Source organism: Leguminivora glycinivorella, chromosome 5 (assembly GCF_023078275.1).
Source record: "Leguminivora glycinivorella isolate SPB_JAAS2020 chromosome 5, LegGlyc_1.1, whole genome shotgun sequence".
In the NCBI taxonomy this organism is placed as follows: domain Eukaryota; kingdom Metazoa; phylum Arthropoda; class Insecta; order Lepidoptera; family Tortricidae; genus Leguminivora; species Leguminivora glycinivorella.
This window is the reverse complement of record NC_062975.1, coordinates 17,705,662-17,731,162: the sequence shown is the minus strand read 5'-3', so window position 1 is coordinate 17,731,162 and position 25,501 is coordinate 17,705,662. Positions and strand designations below refer to the sequence as shown.

Genomic DNA, 25,501 nt, shown 5'->3' with positions numbered 1-25,501 from the left:
CCATGCAACTTTGGAAAAGATTAGGTTATTTCTTAAAATTACCAACAATACGAGAGCGATTGTAAGTTACAAGTACCTACCTGAAAATAGATTCTTGTAATATGTTTATTAATGGATAACGCATAAAAATGTTTATTATCTGAATGCCTTAGTGCCTAATCCTAATTGTTTTATTTATACCTACCTGCAATTTCCTTTGAATAATAACAAAATATTTACCTAAATAAAACAATAACGGCGTAAGGGCATAAAATAATAATACAACATTAACAAAAATTGTGCACGTAAGAAGATGAATCTCACAAAATGTTTTCTATAAGTACAACTCTGTAAATGATAGACGAAAATTAATGAGTACTGTAAATGAGTGATGTAAAATCTCTCTTACTGAATATCGTGACGGAAGGTGGTAACGATTTTATCGGTTCAGTTACTAAGTGATAACTATTATGTGTATTTTTTACCCGTATTTGGAAGGAATAGCAAAAGGATTTTGGAACAGATAGAACAAGTCCTGTGCTTCATATTCAGTGATGGCGGCATGTACCTATAGATAAAGGCCGTAATGTGCTTGTGTATGCCCGATACATAAGATCAAAGTGACGCTTTCGTTTTAAAACATACTGATATTACCACAAGTTGTATGCTATTATCTGTAAGTTTCGTAGGGGTCATTAAATGGGTCGAATTTCGAAGCGTTTCAATCGCATCACTATTGAACATTATGTTGTATTACATCCAAATTCAGAAATTCTTTCCAATAACTGGGCTCCTAGTACAAACAATGAACTCTGGATATTGCTAAACGGACATGACGTAGCCAGTTATAGGCTACTCCTCCTAGGCAAATCAGCTTCTTTTTAAGAACTGTCAAAACTAATTTGAACGACTTGCTAATATGGAATTAATATGAAATCGAATTGAGTGACGTCACGGTCAACTCAGTTACTTTATAGATTTCTACCTGATTAATTAAATAGAAATTGGATTTAAAAATAACTTCTGTCCATGTTTTTCTTATATATATATCTGATGCTTTATTTCGTGCATGGTATAAAATATTTTATTTTAACTACAGTCAAGTTCCCTATTGAGAGGTGGCCAGTAATCGTAATTTTATATAAAATTTAACTTTGTTTACTTATAGATAAAGATAATTAACCGACTTCAAAAAAAGGAGGAGGTTCTCAATTCGACTGAATGTTTTTTTTTAATTTTTTGTAGGATGGCCAATTATTGGGCGTTTGTCAGTTATTGGCAATTTACCATATTAGGAAACAATTTTGTTTGAAAGTGCAGCAGTTGAAACGCTCAATAGCGGCCCAAATAAGTCGCATCGATGTTTAGTTGATGTTGTCGCTTCTTTACTGTATCGTGTCAGAATAGAAGTAGTGTATTTAACGTACTTGAGACATGTTGTGGGAGATATTGTCGTGTCGAGGATAACTTGATAGTGAGCACTTTATTTAAAGTTGCATTACATTTAGGTACTCTGGTATTTTAGTCTCGTTTTATAAAAATTACGCAAATTTTCAATAAAAAAACCGGCCAAGAGCGTGTCGGGCCACGCTCAGTGTAAAATATAAACATTATCAAAAAACAATATTAGTAAACCCTTATTCATTTTTAAATACCTATCCAACAATATATCACACGTTGGGGTTGGAATGAAAAAAAATGTCAGCCCCCACTTTACATGTAGGGGGGGTACCCTAATAAAACATTTTTTTCCATTTTTTATTTTTGCACTTTGTTGGCGTGATTGATATACATATTGGTACCAAATTTCAGCTTTCTAGTGCTAACGGTTACTGAGATTATCCGCGGACGGACGGACGGACGGACGGACAGACAGACATGGCGAAACTATAAGGGTTCCTAGTTGACTACGGAACCCTAAAAAAGGTGTTCATAGGTTACCATTATGATAACATTTTTCATGACGGCAGCAGAATGAAAAGTATGAAAATTTATTAACGTTTTAGGAGGCTTTTTCTCGTAATACGATTGAAAAAACTCATGATACTGTATGGATCTAAGGATTCACAAATTAGAATAAAGTGTAGTGTGATTACAACTTTAAACAAATGGCTCAGATGACACGGCCTTTGCTGCAGAGAAAGATAAAAACCCTAAAAAGAAATGTAGCATGCTCTCTTGAATACATATCTATGTCTTGTCTCTTAAGTGATTCTATAAAAGTGTAGTTGGGAACTTTTTCAAACGTCTTTTTCTGCAAGCGAAGTAGATTAAAGCATAAAATAGTTGCGATAGATTATGACGTATTTAAAAAGTTAAAGAGTTGTCAAAGGCATAAAACTTTATGCTTAACTTAAAAACTGCAAAAACGTTTAAATGGGTAAATTAAGTTGGCTTCACAACAAAAAAACATAGTTATTTTGCGGTAAAAGAGGGTGTAATTTTGTATGTTTCTTGATATCGTCTTTTGCAAATCTACAAACATATTGGCCTTGCTCTTATTGTGTAAAGTAAATTGTAAAAGGCTAGTGAATTTTTGATAAATAAATAACGATTTCAGATTTAAAATTATAAATGTATAGGTAAGGTGTAACACATTTAACAACTTAACATGCACTATTTATTCGTACTCGAAGGCTTGTTAACATTTCTGTTAGTTGGCGAAGCTACAAAATTGATTATATCATTAATAAGAGGCAGGAAAATCGTCCGACATTTTGAAAACAACCCATATGTTTTAATAATGGTTAACAGTTTTACAGTCTAACTAGGGAAATTTTGGAGCATAGTGAGCATGCTTGGAAAATCTGTATTGTACGGAATAGAGTTGTGCTCACATTGACGGGCGCTTTTTTGAATCTTGTTCATTACAGCCATTACCATTAAATTTCAGCTTATTACTAATGCAAAATTGATAGATAAGCGTGTGAGACAATCTGTCACATGCTTGCTTTTAACACTTTGCTGACATTATAAATATTCATCACAACCTAGCTAGCCTCGTGCGGTTTTAGATTTTGTTACATTGCAGCTTCAAAGGAATTGAGAAGGAATTAATCGTCAAAATAGTAGGTACCTACTGGGATTTTTATGTTGTGGTGGGGTAATAAATATTTCAAACTATACTATAAACATAAAAATGTATTTATATTTTTACACATTACAATAAAAAAACCGGTACTTAGTCCAAATCTTGTATTCAAGTCCACATAATTGGTAGTCTTACTCCAAAAGATTATTACATTTATTTTAGATTTGTTTTTTCTTTTCTACGCAATCTCTTTATTTATACCTTGAAGAGAAGAGACATCGACTTTCAGAATTTACTCGTACTTAGCGCTCTCTTAATAATACAAAGACACAACGTGTGAAGAAAAGTTGAAATTAAAATTAAAAGAAAGTTAGATATATTATGATGACTGAATTGAATTTTGTACTTTATGTAAATGTCTGTAGTAATGTGTGCTGAAGTGCAGATCTAAATAAAAGCGGCCTGGGAATACCTCGCCTTAGCCTTTAAAACCTCGTGTTGTTTTCGAACTAAGTATAGGTTATTACATGTTACACTGAAATCAATCGGGTAGGTAAGAGCCTTTAAGATCAAGGAAAATTAATAATTTAGTTATGGGCATATAATATCGATTACACACCAGAACACACTAGCTTCGTGTGCGGAAACGTGCATATAAACGTGCGCGCCGTAGGTTAAAATGTTGGAACCGTGCTTGCACACGGAACGTAAGCACAGCCGCCCTAGCCGAAGTGACAATCGTTGACGTTACGCGCTCTGTCGCGTCACTACAAAAACGCGACAGAAATATGACATACGAAATACTTGCAAAACGCAAGCGGAGTGACGTTGATTAGGTACCATGTGTTGTTTCACGTGCACGTTTACGCACAGGCATTCAGTCTTCACAGGTTTTACGATGATGTTTTATTTGGACTAGAAATAATATAGAAAGTGTTCCTAAACTTTGATTTGAGATTATTGATAGGAACCGTCGTTATAAAGCTTTGTTGGTCGCTGTATTGTTTAGAGGATTGTAGACGGTCGTTTATCCATACAAACGTAGTCCCTAATTCCTCTCTGAATACCTGTTACTTTGCATATATAAAGCCAATGAGTAGGCACAGTGTAATAAAGAGTACTATCGTACAGCATGGCCACTACCTGCTTCCCGCTGAAATTGCCATCCACCCGCTTTCCGCCTGTCAATAACGTGACCAGGGGGGCTACCATGAAGTGCTAAAGCCGTTCAGTTTAGGTTGAGAGAGAGGGACGGAGCTATGGAACTGCTATAGCTTCATCCCTTTCTCTCAACCTAAAGTAAACGGCTTTAGCACTTCATGGTAACCCCCCCAGCACGGGAAGCATGGTCGCGCGATAGAAGATAAAATAGACGATAGGGACGGCCTGATATTTTATCGTCTATCGCGCGACCATGCTTCCCGTGCAGTTAATCTGTCTTATCTCACTCATCATACAAACATGGTACGCGTTCGCCTACACGAGATTAGACTGTGTGCGTTGCAACGCGCTTCCTTCATATATTTGTTTGCCATTGTCCGAGGTGTGTAATAAGTAACGTTTGTATGGAAATTCGATAATGCCCTTTCGTCTTAAACTTTGTAGATTTAAGCCCACTCTTGGGTATGTCAATTTGTATGTTGTCGTAGCACTTTCATTGTGTAGTCTTCCAGTGTACTCGTCGCGGCTAGCTTACTGAACTTATTTACCTCTTCAAACTACCGTATAATTTAAATGAAATGAGACGATATAGTATGTTGTGACGTTAAAAAGATTAATAGTAATAGTGTAATGACTAATGTCTGTTATCGAACTATCCACTGTTATCGAACGACTGTTTTCACACTTTTGGATCAAATTGCCGAGAAATTGACAGAAGATGGAATGGCGTTTGGTGAATAGGTAAATATGTAAAAGTTTCAAGGATACGCGAATTCACAAATTGTTATTTACAGGTGAGATAAGATAATTGATGCTACCATCTCAGTTATTTTCTCAAATAACACTGGCCCCCGAAAGGAATAAATCAATCTGAATTAATACATCTAACAATTATTGTGACTGCAAATGAATAATAGCAATACATTGTATTTAAGTATTATTTGCAGGGCTCTGAATATAAACAATCAAGTTCAGTATTATAGAGATCATAATAATTATAAAAAACCAATTGCACAGCTAGTTGATACAAATCTATCGATATTACAAATAGGTGATATCTGTGGTCATTATAGGACTGGGCCAACGTAAGAAATTGTGCTAATTTAGCGTACAAAATCGGGAGCAAATTATTTCAATGCTTTGTAACATTCTTTTATTACTAATTGGTAAGTAAGCTATCTGATTCTCTAGCACGTAATTGTTTATCGCTAACATCATCTGTAGGCCTAGCACATCATTGCCGCGAGAGTATGTCGCCGCGAGACAGATGACACGTCTTCTAACTAGTGATGTGCAAGTTGCGGAAACTTTCCAAAAAAATCTTAAATTTCATGAAAAATTCACGAAAGTTTCACGAAAAATAAAGGGAATTTAAATTTATGAAATGGAAAGTTTCCATCCATACAATTGTCCATACAAAGAATGGAAAGTTTCCGAAGTTTTCCTATGTAAAAATTTCTGAAATTTGGAAACTTTCCGTCGGCACATCAGTACTTCTAACTGTATTAATGACATAAGAACGGGTAGTATATCTCGCGGCGACATACTCTCGCGGCAATCATGTGCTAACCCTGCTGAATGTTTACAAGTTTCGTTTTGTGCATGATATTGTCGATGCGTTTTCTTTAGGCGTCTGTAATAACCGCTAGGTATTTATTGGTATTTGACCAACTTAGCGGAAAATTAACGACACCATTTAACGTCAATATTGTACTTGTTGGATTAGCAATGTACCGCGAGATATCATTCGGGGTGATTGGACAGGGGCCATGATTGGCCTAGTTATATTTGCGTGATGTGCCGTTTCTGGGATTTTTCCCTCTGAAAGGAATAATACTTTTATATCCGCACTTTCGTATCTTCACCAAGATATTTACATTCAAGCACACTAAGTCCTTATCGTTGTAAGCGATAAATTATTTCGCGCTAGAAAAACTATTGTACAAATGTCGAACACTAATGTCTGCTTAATGAGAGATTCTGATGTTATTCAAGAAAAATATAGTAAATTTAATAACTTAAGTATTTTAAGAGGCCCAAAGTTTACAGACAGGGCTTTGTTTTAACTACATGTGTCTCAAAATAAAGGTACCTAATTTATCAGTTTTTGGAACATCCTTAAGGCACTGGTCCCACCGCGAGCTAGCAAACTATGAGCTATCGGCTATAAAAACGAACAAAATATAAGCACTGCTGCGTAAATAAAAGAGACACGGCGATGTTTATAGTTACTCGCCCAGCGGTGAGCTATCAAAATCGCCGTGTCTCTTTTATTTACGCAGCAGTGCTTATCTTTTGTTCGTTTTTATAGCCGATAGCTCATAGTTTGCTAGCTCGCGGTGGGACCAGTAGGCCTAGCACATGATGGCCGCGGGAGCATGTCGCCGCGAGATAGACTACCCGTCCTTATGTCATTAATACAGTTAGAAGAAGACGTGGCATCTATCTCGCGGCGACATACTCCCGCGGCCATCATGTGCTAGGCCTACTGTGCCTAATAAATATTTATGCACCTACCATAGGTACATACATAAAAAAAAACAATTATTAGTCGTTAATAATACATTGCACGAGTATTCTGGTTAAAGTATATTTAACATGTTTCACATCTCTCATCTCGGGAGGAAGTCAAAATTTTATATAAGTCTGCTTTGTGAAAAAAATGTTAAGGTTTTTCCAAAGGACTAAATGTATGGAATCCTTAATTTTGAGCCATCGTGTATATGTTAACTCACAATATTAAAGCAGTTACGATGTGATAAATACCGATTATATTCATAGTTGTGTATAAATGGCGCCATAGTACCTCAGCAATTCCCGTCAACTTTGTACAAAAATTAAGGGAAAAGTTAAATTTGTTTTTATTAATTCCTATTTTGTTACCAAGATTTTGTTGATGAATTGAGATTTTATTAAGTTTTATTTCGTCATTAAGGTTCTCTTGTATCTATATTTTCTTAATTATAACAATTATCCTGTATATATCTTACGAAAGTCGAATTATATTACTAAATGTTGGTAACAAAATAGGATCAATTAAAATTTGCTGACGTGGCATTGTACAAAGTTGACGGGAATTGCTGACCTACAGTCTAGCTGGATTTGGTTTTTCAACATAAGTAGTTTTACGCGTCCGACGAATCGATAAAAAAGCAATGTTAGTTGTATTCAAATGGCTGTAAAGAGATCGATTAAGCTTAAGGACCATCCAGCACATTAGAGTTTAACGACATGAAGTCCTAAGGGCACAGAACGAAATAGCCAGGTTAGCACATGTTTGGCGTCACACCTCTTTTCTAATTGTATTTATGACAAAATGAAGGGTAGCCTATCTCGCGGCGAAATAATCTCGCGTCAATCAAGTGCTAGCCTTGAAGATTTCATCCATAAGGTGGTAAACCCATGTGTAAGGCGGTCCGTGAAAAGTTAAGGGACAGATTCTCTGGTTAAACTATACTTAAAAAAAAATCTTCTTGGTACAGAACATTCACTGAACTATTACAAAAGATCTGTGAAACTCTAATCTGCAAGATGGTCCGATCGACCCCACAAAATAATGCCGTAGCCGTCACTTAGTGGAGCGCCTCTGTGATACACGTTAGCTATTTAGTAAGGCCAGTTTACACGTTGCTAGTACTTAGTTCGATTTCACATACGTACATACTATTTGCCCGCAACTGATATAATATTTGTTAAGTTTTGAGTTTAGAAATATCAGCCTACTTCTATTTATTAACAAGTCAATTTCGTTCCGAGTGGAGTCTTTTTAACCGACTTCAAAAAAAGGAGGAGGTTCTCAATTCGACTGAATTTTTTTTAAGAGGTCCACAAGTAGGTATATTTATATGTCACTACTTTGTAATTAATTTAGAATGTAGATGTATGTATAGTTATATAAATCTGTTTTTAACTTTGTTTTAGACAATTCAGATTTTTTTTACTTTAAATAAAGGCTCAATTTTCCATTAAGTTAGGTACCAGGTATCTTATAAGTTTCTTAAAAGTATGTAGAAGTTTCTTAAAGTTAAGACTAAAGATGAGATTCCCTAAAATAATAAAAATTGCTACTCACTAATTGCTGGTAAATAATGACTCAACTAATCACTAACGACTAGTAAACGGGCCTGTAGACTAGGAATCGTGATTATCGTGAATGAAATAATTGTGTTTAGTGAAGTAACTCAGTAATTCTACTACGTTGCCCGCATCACATCATGCATAACATTTACAGTTATTTAGATATATTATTGTATTATTCACTTTATTAACATGTTTATTACGTCTTTAATAAAAGATTGCTTATAAAATTGATTTTCATTTCAACAACTCCAAAAATACATATTACATCTAGAAAATAAAAGAAAACCAGCCTAAATGATTTGAGGGTTTTAACTATTTTTTTGATAGACGAAGTTAACATAATCATTATCGCGTATGAAAAAGTGGTAACACTACGATTGGACTAAGATCTCGTGATTTTGCAAACACATACCAAACACCTGTATACGCGAATTAGGTACATTACTAAGCAGTTAAGTCGCAATCTTGCCTTTTATAATCACAAAATGAGTAAATATGACAGATCCACTTAGTCATCTTGTTTTATTTTACCTGTGTGAGTTGAATGGATCTCCAACATTATATGAAATATTAAAAAAAATATTACTACTTAAATATTATTAAGCGTCACTTGCACCGACCACTTGCAAGTGGCCCTTAAAGATATACGGTCAACCAGGGTGGCTTTAAACCCCAGGGGCGACTTTGAAAATTTAGTTTTAAAGTCGTACTATAAGTAAATACGCGATTTTCTAGGGAGGATTTACAAGAATATTTATTGATCTAACTAGTTACATTAACAGTTTCAGTAAAACATGAATATTGTTAATTTTAAAGCCGTTCAAATATCATCAAAGTAACCCCAAATTTTCCTAAAGCCACCCCGGTTGACACTTACTATAGGTACTACTACTCTCCTGGTCGATTTCGACCACGGCGACTAATTGCTAAGGTATTTATGCCTTCTAAATAAATAATTATTTAATGTATTCTTAATACTCTTCATAAAAAGTTTATAGAAAAGAAATGTATTATGTCGTAATGTATTCAATCCCTGACCTTGAGGTCTTCGAACGTTTACGTCGAGCACGCGGCGCGAGCCAACGAAAGTGCTTACTTCTGTATTCTACATCAAACCATATGGGTAATCAATACGGAGTATTCTTCTTTAAAGTAGTTTTAATGTTTGTCATAAGTGTATAACTGGCAACCTCGCAACGCTAGGTTACTGATAGTGATAAGTCAGTATGATCCGAGCGCAGAGCCCACCGCTCGGCTGCGTCATGCTCGTATGATAAATAAATAATTTAAAAATGTCGATTTTAAGAACTTGTATAGTGAGCATTCGGAATGTGAGCAAGTGCCGTATGTCATGTGTTTTAGTTAACAATGTAAGTATTGTTAGTTATTAAAAACCACGTTTTGCCGGTTTTCGGAGCAATATACGGGCGAGGTTGTTTACATTATATTTGGACCAGAAAGTTACATCATATTTGTTTTAAGTTAAATGATTGCATTTGATTTTATAGTTCTTAGAGATAACTAAGTTATATATTGCTTTAATTGGGACGTAACATTAAAGTTTTTAATAAGTAAACAAAATCGGATCGTCTAATAATAAATTACTGAAATTAAGTAGATAAACGAAAATTAAGGAAATTTTTGTTATAGAATCAGAACTAACTCAAATTAAAACAACCTACACGTCAATCCTTTAATTTTATAATACATAACTTTTAATGTAGGTACCTATTTGTAAAGTAGGTAACCAAGTAAATTAATGTAACTCAAGTAATAACAATCAACACATGGGCGAAGTACTTACTTAGTTTTCCACATCAATTAAAGAAAGAAAATCGTGACTAATTACCATAGCAAATGTTGCCTAGATACTTGGAAATAGTATTTTATGCAAAAGGCGTTTAAAGGAGGTCAAAAAAGACGAGTGGCGTGGGTAACAATCTGAGGCGAAGCCGAAAATTGTTATTAAGACGCCACGAGTTTTTTTTGACTCAGTTAAACACCGTTGCATACAATACTTTTTCTACGACCATGCACTTACTTTTGAATAGTTTTCTAGAATAACTTTCTTGAAATTCGCACTGTTTCCTATAAGTATTTTGATTTGTCCTCTGCAATGTTTCTGCACTCACCCTGTCGCTCGCACTCCCCCGCGCCGCCGCCCGCCCACGGCCGGCGCCCCGCGGCCCGCTATATCCCTTAAAGGCATCCTAACAATGCTTTAAGAGCTATATCGTATGCGTGGGTGCGCGGGGCGCCGGGCGGGGGCGGGCATCTTTTATGTAGGGTTTTAACGATCTATGCACGACACGGTAAATGACGAATAACAACACGGGAGTTGAAAAAAATATGTTACGTGTGCCGTTAAGCCGTTATAAACTTTATGAAAGGTATGACTTATTTTTGCATCAAAATAATAAACTTATCTTAACGCATCTTATAAATAAAAACAGACTCGAGCAATTTTGAGACTACTGTAAGGACATGACGCAAATATACAAAGAATGTGATAAAATCTTAGACTATTGATATGCCATAGCAACAAACAACAATAAAATTACAAGTTGTTTTTAAATTATAAACTATATTTGCTTTAACTAAGCGTATCTTATAAGATAAGGCAATGAGATGATAAGAAGGGTTTCAAATTTTTATTGAAATAACTAAATACTGGCGTAATCAAAGAGTGATAAGAATATTTAAATTATTAAATATGTCGAGATTGTTTTTTAACGATCATAATATATTAACTCATAAAAAAATTGAGTAAATACCTATAAATTAATTTAAAGTACCTACATTTTCAATAACCTTACGCTCTAAGATTTAAGCACGTGATATAACTAACTGTATTTAATTTTGTCATCATTGGACTAGTAAAAGTAGCAGGACAATTTGGACGTATTCTACGGTTAAATATTTACCCCCCTTATTCAGAAACGTACTCTAAAGTTATCAAGCCGATAAAGTTTGATTGTCCCTTTCTATCACACCAATACGTCGGAAAGGGACAAACGAACTTTATCGGCTTGATAACTTTAGTGAACGTTTATGAATAAGGGGATTAGTATCGTGAATTCAAACTTGTACAAACACTTGATATGATAATATTTGCATCATACCTACTCGAGTTGTATGATGCAAAAATATTGTCAATTATCATAGTAACATCAGAACTGTATATTTGATTGATCTAGGCTTCAAGAGAGTCAGTCAATGACCTAGTAGTTTAAAATATAACGGGTTTAGCCAGCGTTTTAGAAGAATAGCGTATTGCTTTTATATGGAGATTCGTTAGTTATAAAAAAAATCGTCTAACTTGTTGTAGTACCTACAGTCAATAAGTTTACACGTTTCCATTACAGAGCGCTTATGTTTCAATTGCAACATTTGGAACCAGGCCTTTTCATCTGATTTTTTTTTTAAGTCATAAAAATGGTACATTTATATGTAGCATAAGAACGCTTGTCTCATCGAAACTGATATTTATTTGTTTAGCTGGACTTCCGATGGCGGCAGTATTTAATTTAATATTTCTCATCAGGATAGATTGCGGCTCAGAAACAAAGGAACAATCAGCTTGCAAGCATTAGGAATTGTGAAAGCATTTCACACAACTAGGATACTGGATAAGGTGGTAGCTTTCAAATTATCGGACATTGGAGAAGGCATCCGAGAAGTTACTGTTAAAGAATGGTGAGTATGAGTACCTATTTATTACACTTATTAATATTAAAAAACGCAGGAAAGTTTCTAACACATACAATAGTGGACCCGCAAAACTATCTTGTGACTAAATTCAGTGCAATTTTAATGCCAAATTCAACGGTCTGCCAGTTGTGACTATTATCAAAAAGAAGGGATTTAGGATTTAAGGAATAATAATAAAACATAATTATATTCCTAGCAGCTGACAGACACTAAATAGGTCGCATATGGTATTTTTGGACTAGCAATTTTGTTATTTTTATTAAAGGTTCGTCAAAGTAGGCGACAAAGTGCAGCAGTTCGACAACATCTGCGAAGTGCAGAGTGACAAGGCAGCTGTCACCATCACCAGCCGCTATGATGGTACCATCACCAAGTTATATGCTGATGTCGACCAGACGGCTTATGTGGGACAACCGCTTATTGACATTGAAGTCGATGATGATGGTACTGAAGGTATGATAATATCATTATAAAACTTTTTAAATAATTAACAAACATTTTTTATATTTATTATCATCATAATTTTTGCCCAATATTCACAAAAGCATCCAAAAAGGGTTTTACTTTTATGTTCCGATACATTTTTTTCGCGTGTAGTAAAAAATAATTAGAGTCATATCCATATTAATACTTCAATCGCTACCTAATCCACCAGATGACATTTGTGCTTCAAGTGTTGTTTTAGTTATGTATTTAATTATATAAGTAAATCAAAAGACTTGGCAATCGTTTTGGCTTGTAGAATCTGTACAGATTTCTTTTGATTTACTTATAACCATGCAAAAATGTATGCCGTTGTTCTAACAAAGTTTTTATTATAGATTCTTCGCCGAGCCCGCCAGAAGAAGTTAAGAAGGATGCTGCTGCTCCAGTAGCAAGTGACAGCCAAAGAATAAGAGTTCTGACCACACCAGCTGTTAGGAGGATAGCCGCGCAGTTCAAAGTAAGCGATGTTTTAGTTATATGCGAGATTGTGATTCATATTTCTTGACAAAAAGTTGGTAACAAAATCGCGTCTGCACTTCAGGTGTTTCAAATGATCTCCACTGTGGAGTATCTCGATATGGTTGAGATAAGATACTGAGGGGTGTGTGACACACCCCTCAGTATCTTATCTCAACCATTTTGTTTTGTAAAAACTATTAACACCTGAGTTCACAGCAATTTCTGTCAGTAACTAACCAATTATCGCAGATTAAGGCAGGCCTTTGTCGCTGCCTTGATATAGGTTTATCAAGGAAGCGACAAAAAAACGATCAGTTATTTATAATATTGTATTCGAGACATTTTGGGAAGAGAACATTCGTGAATTGTATGCGGCCTTATGCATTCTCTGAGTTTTCTCTTTCCTAGTTTCCGCACAGACTCCAAAACATTTTTAAATCCCCTCGTTTCTAGAAGTTTAATTATCGAAGGATGTTTATTTATCGAATTATTCTTCCAATTTCAGGTAAACCTGAGCACAGTGAAAGCAACAGGCCGTCACGGCAGAGTGTTGAAAGAGGACGTTTTAGCGCATCTGGGCATCAGTGCTGAGAAATCCAACGAGGTGCCTGACGCCAGCGCACTGGCTGTGCAAGCTGTCCAAATAACTGCTGCCAAGGCCGTGCCAGCGGTTGAGGATAGGACGGTGCCAATCACTGGCTTCATGAAAGCCATGTTGAAATCCATGTCGGAATCTATGGTAAGAAATTGAAAAGTTCAATACTAAACTTTGTAGTCGACTCGCCAATCTAAGGATGTGAACTACAAAGTTTGTGAAGCGTTTGAGACTCTTTGTAGCGAAAGAAGAGAATTACTACTACTACTACTACTTGAGTAGCACTAATATGAAGTGCACTAGTAGCTAAACAAGCTGTACAAATAACTGCTGCTAAGGCCACGCCAGCGGTTGAAAATGGGACGGTGCCGATTACTGGCATTATGAAACCCATGGTAATAAAATTTTAGACGAAATAACTAAATGAAAAAGATATAGATATTATACTTACATATTTCGAAAATAGAGGTATAGATTAACACGTGACAGTAACAGGATCAATTTAGGAAACCCCCGACGGTGATATAAATTTGATGTGTCTATCTATTTGTCAGTTTGTCTGTGTGTCTGTCCGAATGGATGAACCGAATTAGATTTCGTTTTTTTGATTTGAAAGCTGAATGTCGGAAGTGTTCTTAACCATGTTTCAAGAAAATCGGTCCACTACGTCGGGTTTTTTTCAAAATTTTAATTTAGAATCTTTAGAAAATTACTACTGTCGCTCTTTCTCATTTCAGAAAATTCCTCATCTAGTCCTAAGCGATGAGTACGACGTGACCAAGCTATACGAAGCTAGACAGAGCATCAAGTCCCTAGCCGAGGAGCAAGGCGTGAAGCTCTCCTACATGCCCATCATACTGAAGGCAGCTTCGTTGAGCCTAACCGAGTACCCTGTGCTGAACAGCAGTCCTGACAGCGCCTGTGAGAAGCTGACGTATAAAGCTAGTCATAATATTGGACTGGGAATGGACACACCGAATGGCCTGGTAGTGCCTGTTATAAAGGTAAATGCGATGTGTTTAAAATAAATAAATAAATGATTGAAATCTTTTCAAAGCAAGCCAGACAAAAGAGCAAACTAGTTTTAAAATTCATAGTCTAACAAAGTGAAATTTTTGAACAAGTAAACTTAAATGAGTAAAAAATAGTCTTCCCATTTCTTTGATAATTTTCCCACTCGTGTTCATATTATTTAGTTAGCGTTGACAAGAAACATTAAAATCCATACTAAATGGGAAAGTGTGTGTGTCTGTTTGTTTCTCCGTCTTTCACGGCAAAACGGAGCGACGAATTGACCTGATTTTTTAAGTGGAGATAGTTAAAGGGATGGAGAGTGACATAGGCTACTTTTTGTCTCTTTCTAACGCGAGCGAAGCCGTGGGTAAAAGCTAGTAAATATATAAAGCAACACGATGAGTACTGACAATACTAATATATAGGTGATTTTGCAAATAAGCAGCAGTTTATATGATTTTATACGGCACATAACGGGCACAACATTTTTTACAGGATGTACAAAATAAAAGTATACTGGAAATAGCAAGGGAACTAAACGTTCTGCAGGAGAAGGGGATGAAAGGCCAACTCGGGCTGAATGATCTCAGCGGAGGAACTTTCACTCTGTCAAACGTCGGAGTCGTACGTATTATTTATTTTATTTTCTACTAATTGTTATTAAATTCATGGTGGAAATTCGACTTTCCTGGGTGAAACTAGTTTTCTTTTTGTTTTCAAATTTCAGTTATCTCAGAAACCTGATTTTATTTAATTAGTGGTAACTGCACTTTTAACAAGACAGAAAAAACTATGTAGTTTTAACTACTTAGAGAAACCGCGTATTCCTACAGATGATTTTTGAAAACAGCTGATAGAAAATGCCCTATGACACAAGTTCTGTTTATTTATATAACAAAAACAGGAATTAAAAGGGAATTCGGGTTCTTTGTTATCATAATTATATCACCCGACTTTGAATCATATAATGCAAAAATGCACTGAGTACCTGATTAAGTGTTCAATATTTCCAAAAAACACCTTAAACATTTTTATTGATTTCAGGTCGGCGGAACATATGCTAGTCCTATAATATTCTCACCACAGGTGTCAATAGGCGCACTAGGAAAAATACAGGTAAAACTGGTATAAGAATTAGAATAAATAAATAATATAAATAAGTTTCAAGTATCCGAATATGGCGAAGAGCCTTTTGACTTCCAAAGCCGTTATCTAGCGCATGCAGTTCATACATACCTACATACATATAATCACGCCTGTATCCCATAAAGGGGTAGGCAGAGCACATGAACTACTAAGTTTCAGTGCCACTCTTGGCAAAAAGGGGTTGAAAAAAATCCAAATTATGACATTGCAGTGACAAGTTGCCAGCCTCTCGCCTACGCCACAATTTAACCCATATCCCACAGTCAGCTTCTACGACACCCACGGGAAGAAAGGGGGTGGTGAAATTCTTAACCCGTCACCACACGGGGAGTTCATGCGCATGCAGTTCAATTCAATACAAAGCTCCGTGTATGAAGATAAGGTTCAGGCTGACGCACTTGCATGTTGACAATGATCAATTTAGCATTCAAAAGCTTAAATAGCCCTTCAAATGGAGAAAATGCGAAATAATGACACAAATAGTTAAACAATGTGTGAGATACAGATGTTACGCGTCGGAGGTGTGTCTTGTCAACTATTGTTATAACGTGGAGACGTAATAAGTGAACTAACAGAAATATGTAGTTAAATTAAATAAGAAGAGGGTTACATGTCACATTCGGCAATGTTGCTACAGTATATTATATGTAATATCTAAGATTAATCGCTAAGCATGAATACTTTTTAAACATTGACCCGTGATTTTCTATATGTACTTATAGTACTTTTTAATTACCGTATATATATACAAAATGAGCTAGAATGTCTAAATATGTAATGTAATGTAGGTTATAATAATATGTAATGTAGGTTATACAAAGTAGCTAATATTATATTATTATAATGACGACCAGTCTGACCTAGTTGGCAAGGCTTGGAACAGGTTTATTTTTTACCGGTTAAAACCGGTTTATTTCGATTTTACTCCGAATTTTTTAAAGAACGCGAACGTTATGAGAACTTTATTTTAACCGAAATAAACCGGTTTATTCGACGAGCGGCGAGACGCACCTAAATACCTAAGTCCACGCAGCGAGTTTTTTGTTTGGATAGAACAGGGTGGCTAGCCGAATGGCACAATCGCTCACGAAACGCTCACGAAACGAAGCGCTAGTAGATATCTATCTCTATCGCGCTTGCGTATTGGCGCGACAGAGCCAGCGGCGTATCGCTTTCGTTTGGCGTCGGAGAAATGCCATTCGGCTACGGGGCCTGTATTGCCTATTATGCTGCGGAATAAACCGGTTTATTTTGTTCTAAACCGGTTAATCGAACGAAACCTTTATGAAAGAGTTCTTCTAAAAACCGGTTTAAAAATAGCGGTTTTTCGAGCGAAAACGAAATTTAAAGGTTTGTCCGCAAGTACATGATAACGGTTTGAAAATTTAACCGGTATCCAAGCCCTGCTAGTTGGTTTAGTAGTCACCCTACCTGCCAAGCCAACGAGGAACTCAGTTAACACTTTCGCATCCAAGAACCCGCGTGGTGTGCACTCGTGCACTTTGTACAGCTGCCGGAGAACCCGCCGCTCGCCAAATAAGCGAGAGGTTATAAATTACGACCGGTTTCTGACGTAGTCCGCCATTTTTAGGGTTTCGTTCCGTAGTCAACTTATAGTTTCGCCATGTCTGTCTGTCCGTCCGTCCGTCCGTCCGCGGATAATCTCAGTAACCGTTAGCACTAGAAAGCTGAAATTTGGCACCAATATGTATATCAATCACGCCGACAAAGTGGTAAAATAAAAAGTGGAAAAAATGTTAGGGTACCCCCTACATGTAAAGTGGGGCCTGATTTTTTTCCATTCCAACCCCAACATGTGATATATTGTTGGATAGGTATTTAAAAATGAATACGGGTTTATTAAGATCGTTTTTTGATAATATTAATATTTTCGGAAATAATCGCTCCTAAAGGAAAAAAAATGTGTCCCCCTCTAACTTTTGAACCATAATATTATGTTTAAAAAATATGAAAAAAATCACAAAAATAGAACTTTAAAAATAATTTCACATACATAAACATAAATTCACACCTGTATCCCATAAAGGGGTAGGCAGAGCACATGAAACTACAAAAAGTCTCAGTGCCACTCTTGGCAATTAAAGGGTTGAAAGGAAACGAAAATTGTGACATTGCAGTGACAGGTTGCCAGCCTCTCGCCTACGCCACAATTTAACCCAAATCCCACAGTCGACTTCTACGACACCCACGGGAAGAAAGGGGGTGGTGAAATAATTTCAGTTCTAGGAAAATTGTTTTGAACTTGATAGGTTCAGTAGTTTTGAGAAAAATACGGAAAACTACGGTACCCTACATTGAGCGTGGCCCGACACGCTCTTGGCCGGGTTTTTTTTGTCTGGTAGTGAATGCGTGTTAATTTGTATATATTTAATGAAACCACGTTTGAACTCACGTTATTATATCGCTACTGCTGTGACATGTTTCGGGCCAATTTTGGAGGACCCTCTTCAGGCATATAGAAGTTCACGCGGCGGCTTTACTCCGAGCCGTTCCGCCCGCTGCGCGCGCGCTGTTAGAGTGGGGTGGTAATTTGTATAAGAATATCTTATAATATAATATTATAATTGAATTTCCAGACCCTGCCTCGCTTCGACGCCGAAGGCAACGTAGTGAAGGCCCACATTCTCACAGTGAGCTGGGCGGCCGACCACCGAGTCGTAGATGGCGCCACTGTGGCACGCTTCTCTAACCGTGTGAAGCAGTACCTAGAGAACCCTTACACGCTTCTCTTAGATTTATAACAATTGTTTTAGTGTATGAAGAATATTTTTTTATAAATAAATGGTTTTTTACTACTGCTTTAATGTTACTTTCGCTCATCAATTACTTGTTTTCTTTCAACCCCTTTTTTAATTGGTAAGGGTTACACTGAAATTTTGCAATAAGATGTCAACACAAAAACACTTTACACCCTGTTTTTATTGAACTCCGTTAAATTTAAAGGAAGATTCATTACATCAAATACAATTATTTTTTTCAACTAGCGTCTTAACTCTTGCGGTTATCGATCGAGTTATTCAAAAAATAAAGATAATTGCTGAACACGTGTGTCACAGTCTTTACCAATTCCTAATGTTATTTGTTTTGACATGTGCCGTCAATCACTTGACACTAACTTGAATGTTATTTTTAAGGGTCTCTCACACTAATAAATTCATTTATTGTGCATGAAAATGATGATTTTTTTGCGAATTTAACTAAAAGTGATATATAAGGTGGTTCCTGATGATGAACATAACGCCGTATCAAATTTAACGGAAAACTAAAGAAAAAAGGTGTAGAAATCATCAGGAACCACTCAAATCATGGTTCAAAATTGTAGACAATAGAAAAAAATACACGCTGCTGTCACTTTGAAGGCTAACCAGCTAACTTACTGCAGTTTCAGATTGGCCACTTATTGCTCAGTTTCCAAATAATAAAACAGTTGAAACTCTCGTAGGAAAATATATTTTATAGTAGGTAAATGATTAATATTAAATAATATTCAATCATATTTTTCATTTTTTAATGGTCGGAAATCACAGAGAACACTATATTTCTACTCTTATTTTGATCGACCATAACTTGATTGTTAATATACTACATGAATACTATTTGAACAGCTTACCTAACCAAACTGTTTTTTTTCCACGAAAAGTATCAAATAACGTCCTTAAAATTAGAATCACACATGATTCCACATCATCAAGACGAATCCAAAAATAAAACGCCTACTACAAATAAGACAGAATTTCACAAAACTTGAGAGTAAATTATACCAAAATGTCTACTTTTGCCCCGTACACACGATAATGTTTTTCAGGTTTTCAAGTGCTTAACTAATTATTTCCTGTCACAATTAATTTGGAAAACAATCTTCGACTGGAAAAAAATTTCACTATTTAGCACAAGTGTCAATTTATTTGAAAGAAAAGTCAACTGCCGACTAGAAAAGAGTAAAATCGCTGTCAATAGAAATTGCCAACAATGTAAACAAACTATTAGATAAAATATCAATATTCTAGCACAAGTTTATTGTTTTAAAGGTTGAGGATCATAATGTGATATGAATTGATTAAATAACACATGGATTTAGCCAGTATCAGAGTTAGAATGGAAATTAAAGACATTTTGACTACAAGGTTTGTTTACATTGTTCACAAATTCTATTGACGGCGACTTTTAGTTTCTCATTCGCAACGATTGACCTACCTGTTCAGAAGACTAAATCAAACTCCCGTTTAACATCGAAGCGTCTATTGGCGTCTCAAAACCTGGAACCTGGTGACCTTGAAGTACGCGATGGTCCACTCAGGGATACAGTGAGGGGTGTACTCTCGGTGGAACCTGGCGAAGACCTCGGCGAAGATCAGGGCGTCAAAGTGGTTGATCGGGACCCACTTGAGCGCCAGGAAAGCCATGTCCACGTCACAGTATTTTTTATCTGAAAACACACGATATCATAAGAAAGTACTAATTATAAGATTATTAGTGATGTGGTTTGGACGAAGTTTGTTGCGGATACTAGTTTGTACCTGTATTAGATGATGGTGACTTGTATGTTTTGGATATGAAAAAAAATTCTTATAGTCTATAAAAAAAAAAATAAGATTTTATCTATTAAGGTTATAGAATGGTGCTCGTACGAGTGGTAGGAAAAACAAGAGATAAGTTTGAATAGAAATACATCTGATAAGCTAATAATTGTTGCTAATGGCGGTTTCTAAAGTCGCCGTCAATAGAATTTGTGAACAATGTAAACAAACCTGTCACTGTCACTGCAATGTCACAGTTTCGTTTTCTTTCAACCCCTTATTTGCCAAGAGTGGCACTGAAGCTTTAGTAGTTTCATGTGTTCTGCCTACCCCTTTATGGGATACAGGCGTGTATGTATGTATGTATGTAAACAAACCTTGTAGTCAAAATGTCTTTTATTTCCATTCTAACTCATCAGATACTATCCATAAATACATACATGTGTTATTTAATCAATTCATTATTACCCTTCACTTTTAAAATATTAAAATTGGGATAGAATATTGATATTTTATAGAATGGTTTGTTTACATTGTTGACAATTTCTACTAATGGCGATTTTAGTTAAAATATTACTCATCTACTAATTAGAAACCACAAAAAATTCCAAGTAGAACTTTTAGAATCATACATTATTGAATGATTAATTGATTGATAATGATATTAAAGATTGGATGATAGATATAAAAACAAACTCTATTAATCATGCGTTCCGCATACCGCAGTATGTAGAAAATGTTTACATAATGTTTTGAAACAGCTGCTTTAATAATGAATAAGTACCTGGGCGACGAAGCTCGGTTCTATTTTATTATGACACCTGCGATGTGTCTGCGAATATAAGACCGACCATCTTACGACTGAGCTACGTGCCAAAATTAGCGACCATATTTTGCGTTTACTAACGTGAAAGAAAAACGCATGAAAACTCAAAAAATCGCGTTTTTCGGGACCTAAGGCTAAGCTAGATCGATTTTTACCCTCAAAACCCCCACGTAACAAATTTCAGCGAAATCGTTAGAGTGGTTTCCGACATCGTCGGTATATATTTAAATAAATAAATATACAAGAATTGCTCATTTAAAGGTATAATATATGCCTACTTTTAGTACCTAGTAATCTTGTATGTCACTAGCTTAGAGCCTAATGAAACAGATTACAACACCAACACCAAGCATTGGCGATCATTACTATTCCAACCTACCTCTCCTGTTTTATTAACTCTTAACCCCTCGAACGCCGATGTCCAAAAAAAATACTACTAAATTCATCTTTGAAATTGTCTGTGACAGACACATGCTGCCGTGCGATGACAAGACACTGTATCTAAAAACACCTATTTTCCAGAAATCGCAAAAAACTTTTTTTTTCTTTAATTGGCCACAGAGTCGTTATTTTTCATCCGATTGTAACGAAATCTGGACATTTTACAGATAATATGTTACTATTAGTGACCATTTAAAAATAATGCAATATTTATACTTCTTTCATGCATTTTAGAGCATAAACGTGTTATGTCGTAATATACTTTATCAGTAATATGTGCGAGTTGCATTGAGAAAACACTGTAACGCATGAATTACAGTGTTTTGTCATAGCATACCATATATATTCCTAAGAGAATTCCAGGTGTGTACTATGTGTACACTATTAAACTGAAATAGTTGTCATATACCTTCTTATGAATAAGTAACTTTATACTAGTATGTGACATCTATTTCAGTTTATAAATATGTAGGTAATTCAATAAAGCAAACAAGCAAGGGATGCTTTTGCTTCTTTAACATTTTTGTGGGACTACGTTTTCGCTTGTTTTTTCTTTGGCACAACTTCAACCTGAGACTCGGGTACTTCAGGAATCAGGAGCAGTATGTGTATGGAGCGTGCCATGCTCGGTACCAAGATTCAAGATCGGGTGAGGAATGCCAAGATCCGTCGTCGCATCACCAAGGTGCAAGACGTGGGTTTCGTCATTACCCAACTTAAATGGAGTTGTGAAGGACAAGTTGCTAGGCAGAGTGATGGCTGTTTGAATAGGAATAACTGAAGACGGTACTGTAGTTAATTCCGTAAGACAATCTGATATAGGTTGGTTCATATTTTCGTCTAATTGAGTCACTGCTGGATGTGCTTGATAAGGCGAAGAAGGTATTGAGTACTCAATATCCATACCTACCTGTTCCATCGGCTATTGTTGAGCAGCATAATCAGTAGAACAGTTTTTTTTTGTTTGAAACATCATAATCATCTATACTTTTCTTATTCGTTTTGGCGTTCAGGGGTAGTTTATCACTTTCATTTTCTAAAAAACTTTTTAATCTGGCAAAATTCGATGACACATTTGAATGACACTCTTTGTTGCAATGTTTAGAAAGTTTTAATTTAATTTATTCCGTTCTTTACATACTCATTTTACTAAACACTGATTCAAACTTTCACGATTTTTACACATATTTAAAATTGCAAACGGGACTTAATCATTTCACTAGTCTATTGATATCCACACAAACTAAATAAAACAACGTGCAGGCTGCACTTAAGAAGTTCTGATTCATACTAAAAAATTACCTAAACGAAAACACTCAGTCAGAATTTCTGGTCAGATTGTTTTGACAAAACACTGTAACTTTAGTCACCGATTGAAGAAATGGGGAGTTTTATTTTGACAAAACACTGTATCGAGAGATGCAGTATATTGATTTAGACTAACACGATTTGCACTCATAATTTTAGAACAAAACGGGACTTAATCGCGTAAACACTTACATTTATATTAGGCCCGAAGGCCCGAGATGTTGATGCAATTCCTCGCCAGTCTACCCGTGACCACGAACATAATGTGATGTTCGAAACGTCGGGCCTAATATAAATGTAAGTGTTTACGCGATTAAGTCCCGTTTTGTTCTAAAATTATGAGAGATGCAGTGTTTTGTCAAATGACGACTTTAGATTTTAAGAGTTACAGTGCATATTACAATGAAGGTTTTCTATGTTTTTGATAGAAAGTCAGTATACTCTTAACGTGTATATATAGAATAGGGCCAGATAAGCTTATTGGACAGTATTACCACAAAACACTGTAACTTGAGTTACAGTGTTTTGTCATGGCACGGCAGCATGCATTCGAAAGGTTAAGGCACCTACTAGATCTGTAAGCCGGCCGGCGTATCAGTTCTACTGCGCTGTCACTTTTAGTGCGTTTTCACATTATCCGATCCGATATCGGATGTAGGACCGATATCCCATACATTTAAGCCGCCATCTTTGATGTTTGCCTTTAAAATCCTTCTGACATCCGATATGGGATCGGATAATGTGAAAACGCACTTACTTCTAATTGACAGGCCGTTGCCGACAGGCGGACTGGGATGCTGACACGCTTTAGTACCTACTTCAGACAGACGTCATATATATGTCTGTCTCTGTTTCTTTCTCTCAACCTCAACTGAGTTGCTTTAGTGTGTCAGGCAGCCCCCCTGAGATCCAAGCCAACATACCTGCTATCCTGATGAAGTAGACTTTCCTAGGCGCGCTGATTTGTATATCACTGGGCCTTAAGGCTAATAGCGAGCGCTGGCGATCATTCCAGTTCCGCTCCAATTCTCGCATGAGGCTGGACCTCGCGGGCTTCGTTAGGAGACCATTGAGCTCGTTGTATTGACCGTCGCTGATGACGTGGGTTACGCGAGAAATGGCCTGAAAAGAAAAAAATACTGACACCTGCCTAAAAAGCCATGGCTAATGCAACGCGCTATAGAAAACTTTATCAGAAAAACAAAAAAAAAGTCCACCATGTTGTACATCGGCAAGTACGAAATATTCTAGGAAATGCCTACTCTTGCGACTGGATAGAGCACGTGAGTTATAAACCGTAAAAATTGGATTAGGTTTTATTGAAGTGTTCAACATACTTAGTTCTTAATTTCGAAGCGGAAACAAGACGACTTGTTTCCGTTTCTATATTAAGAACTATTAGGAATTTTCCTGCTTTCTGCTGATGGGGTCTATAATTGGATTACTTACTTACGAAATGGAACTGTAACTCGAGTGACTATGATTCATTGCGTAAGACGATACTCACCTGCTTTGTACCAATCTTGAAATCTTTTTCTCTAAATGAAGGATCCCAAATGGTTCGAAGAACCCGGAAGTCTATTTTCGTCATTAACCAAGTAAAAGGGTTTTGTAATAATATTAGTTTGGGCACCCTCTTTTTTTTAGGTTTACTATCTTTAGGTTTTCTATTGAAAAAGGTTTTCGGGAAGCCGTTTACTAGATCAAACTTTGAAAGTTTAGATAGATGTGGTAATTTTGAGTCGACGTTTTTAGGTTTTATAGGTTCAAGGGAATGGAATTTAGTTAAGTATTGACAAAAATTTGATTGGAAGTTAACATTCTTTGTTGTGGTAGGAGGAGCACGCCATGCGGAGGCGAAGCGGGGCAAGATCAGGCTGTGGCGATACAGAGCGACTTGAAATTGCAATGTATTAAAGAAAATACATTTTCCTAATTTTAGTCCCCGTTCCATCTGAAAAAAAAACATTGTTTCATTATCTTTGAAATTTCTCATTCGTAAGACATATCATCATCCTCCTTGCGTTATCCCGGCATTTTCCACGGCTCATGGGAGCCTGGGCTCCGCTTTGACAACTAATCCCAAGATTTGGCGTAGGCACTAGTTTTACAAAAGCGACTGCCATCTGACCATCCAACCCGGAGGGTAACTGAGAATTGTTGGAATTAGTCCGGTTTCCTCACGATGTTTTCCTTCACCGAAAAGCGACTGGCAAATATCAAATGAAATTTCGCACATAAGTTCCGAAAAACTCATTGGTACGAGCCGGGGTTCGAACCCGCGACCTCCGGATCGAAAGTTGCACGCTCTTACCGCTAGGCCACCAGCGCTTGTTCATATCATAAGACATATATAACGTGTGAAATGTATAGGTACTTACCACAACATTCCCTTTGAACCTCGTCGAGTTTAGTAGGTTTTATGCATTTTCGCTTAGAAATAATTACTAGTAATTTAATTGGTCCATGAAGAAAAATTATTCACCTACAGCCATTTCCAACTGTCAATTTTTGACACCACACCAAGTGACATGCGTTCGAATTTTTTTTTTAAAGTTTGTAATCGCAATAGTTTTTATACCAGTTTATGGTTTGAATAAAATACGTCAGAGAAATACTGCACGTGTAAAATATAATTCTATATATTTACCCAGTGGAAATCCTTCCTGAGAGCCCTATGCCCCTGATGAGGGACAACAGGATAAAATCATCATCATCATCATATA

At 36.2% G+C, this 25,501-nt stretch overlaps 2 protein-coding genes across 2 annotated transcripts; one reads left to right on the top strand and one right to left on the bottom strand.

Annotated features, from left to right (window-relative positions):
- The first annotated feature begins 9,486 nt into the window (after positions 1-9,486).
- LOC125226246 (lipoamide acyltransferase component of branched-chain alpha-keto acid dehydrogenase complex, mitochondrial) lies at positions 9,487-18,487 on the top strand. Its single transcript, XM_048130165.1, has 9 exons — positions 9,487-9,621; positions 11,796-11,947; positions 12,228-12,415; positions 12,784-12,905; positions 13,413-13,646; positions 14,240-14,506; positions 15,012-15,140; positions 15,561-15,632; positions 18,260-18,487. Exons 1-9 carry the CDS (start codon positions 9,544-9,546, stop codon positions 18,422-18,424), a joined length of 1,407 nt encoding a protein of 468 aa, XP_047986122.1. The 5' UTR covers positions 9,487-9,543; the 3' UTR covers positions 18,425-18,487.
- Positions 18,488-19,114: 627 nt separating this feature from the next.
- Positions 19,115-25,307, bottom strand: LOC125226274. Its single transcript, XM_048130201.1, has 4 exons — positions 25,157-25,307; positions 24,283-24,729; positions 23,699-23,897; positions 19,115-20,109 (listed from the first exon to the last, which is right to left on the bottom strand). Exons 2-4 carry the CDS (start codon positions 24,727-24,729, stop codon positions 19,922-19,924), a joined length of 834 nt encoding a protein of 277 aa, XP_047986158.1. The 5' UTR covers positions 25,157-25,307; the 3' UTR covers positions 19,115-19,921.
- Between the last annotated feature and the right edge of the window lie 194 nt (positions 25,308-25,501).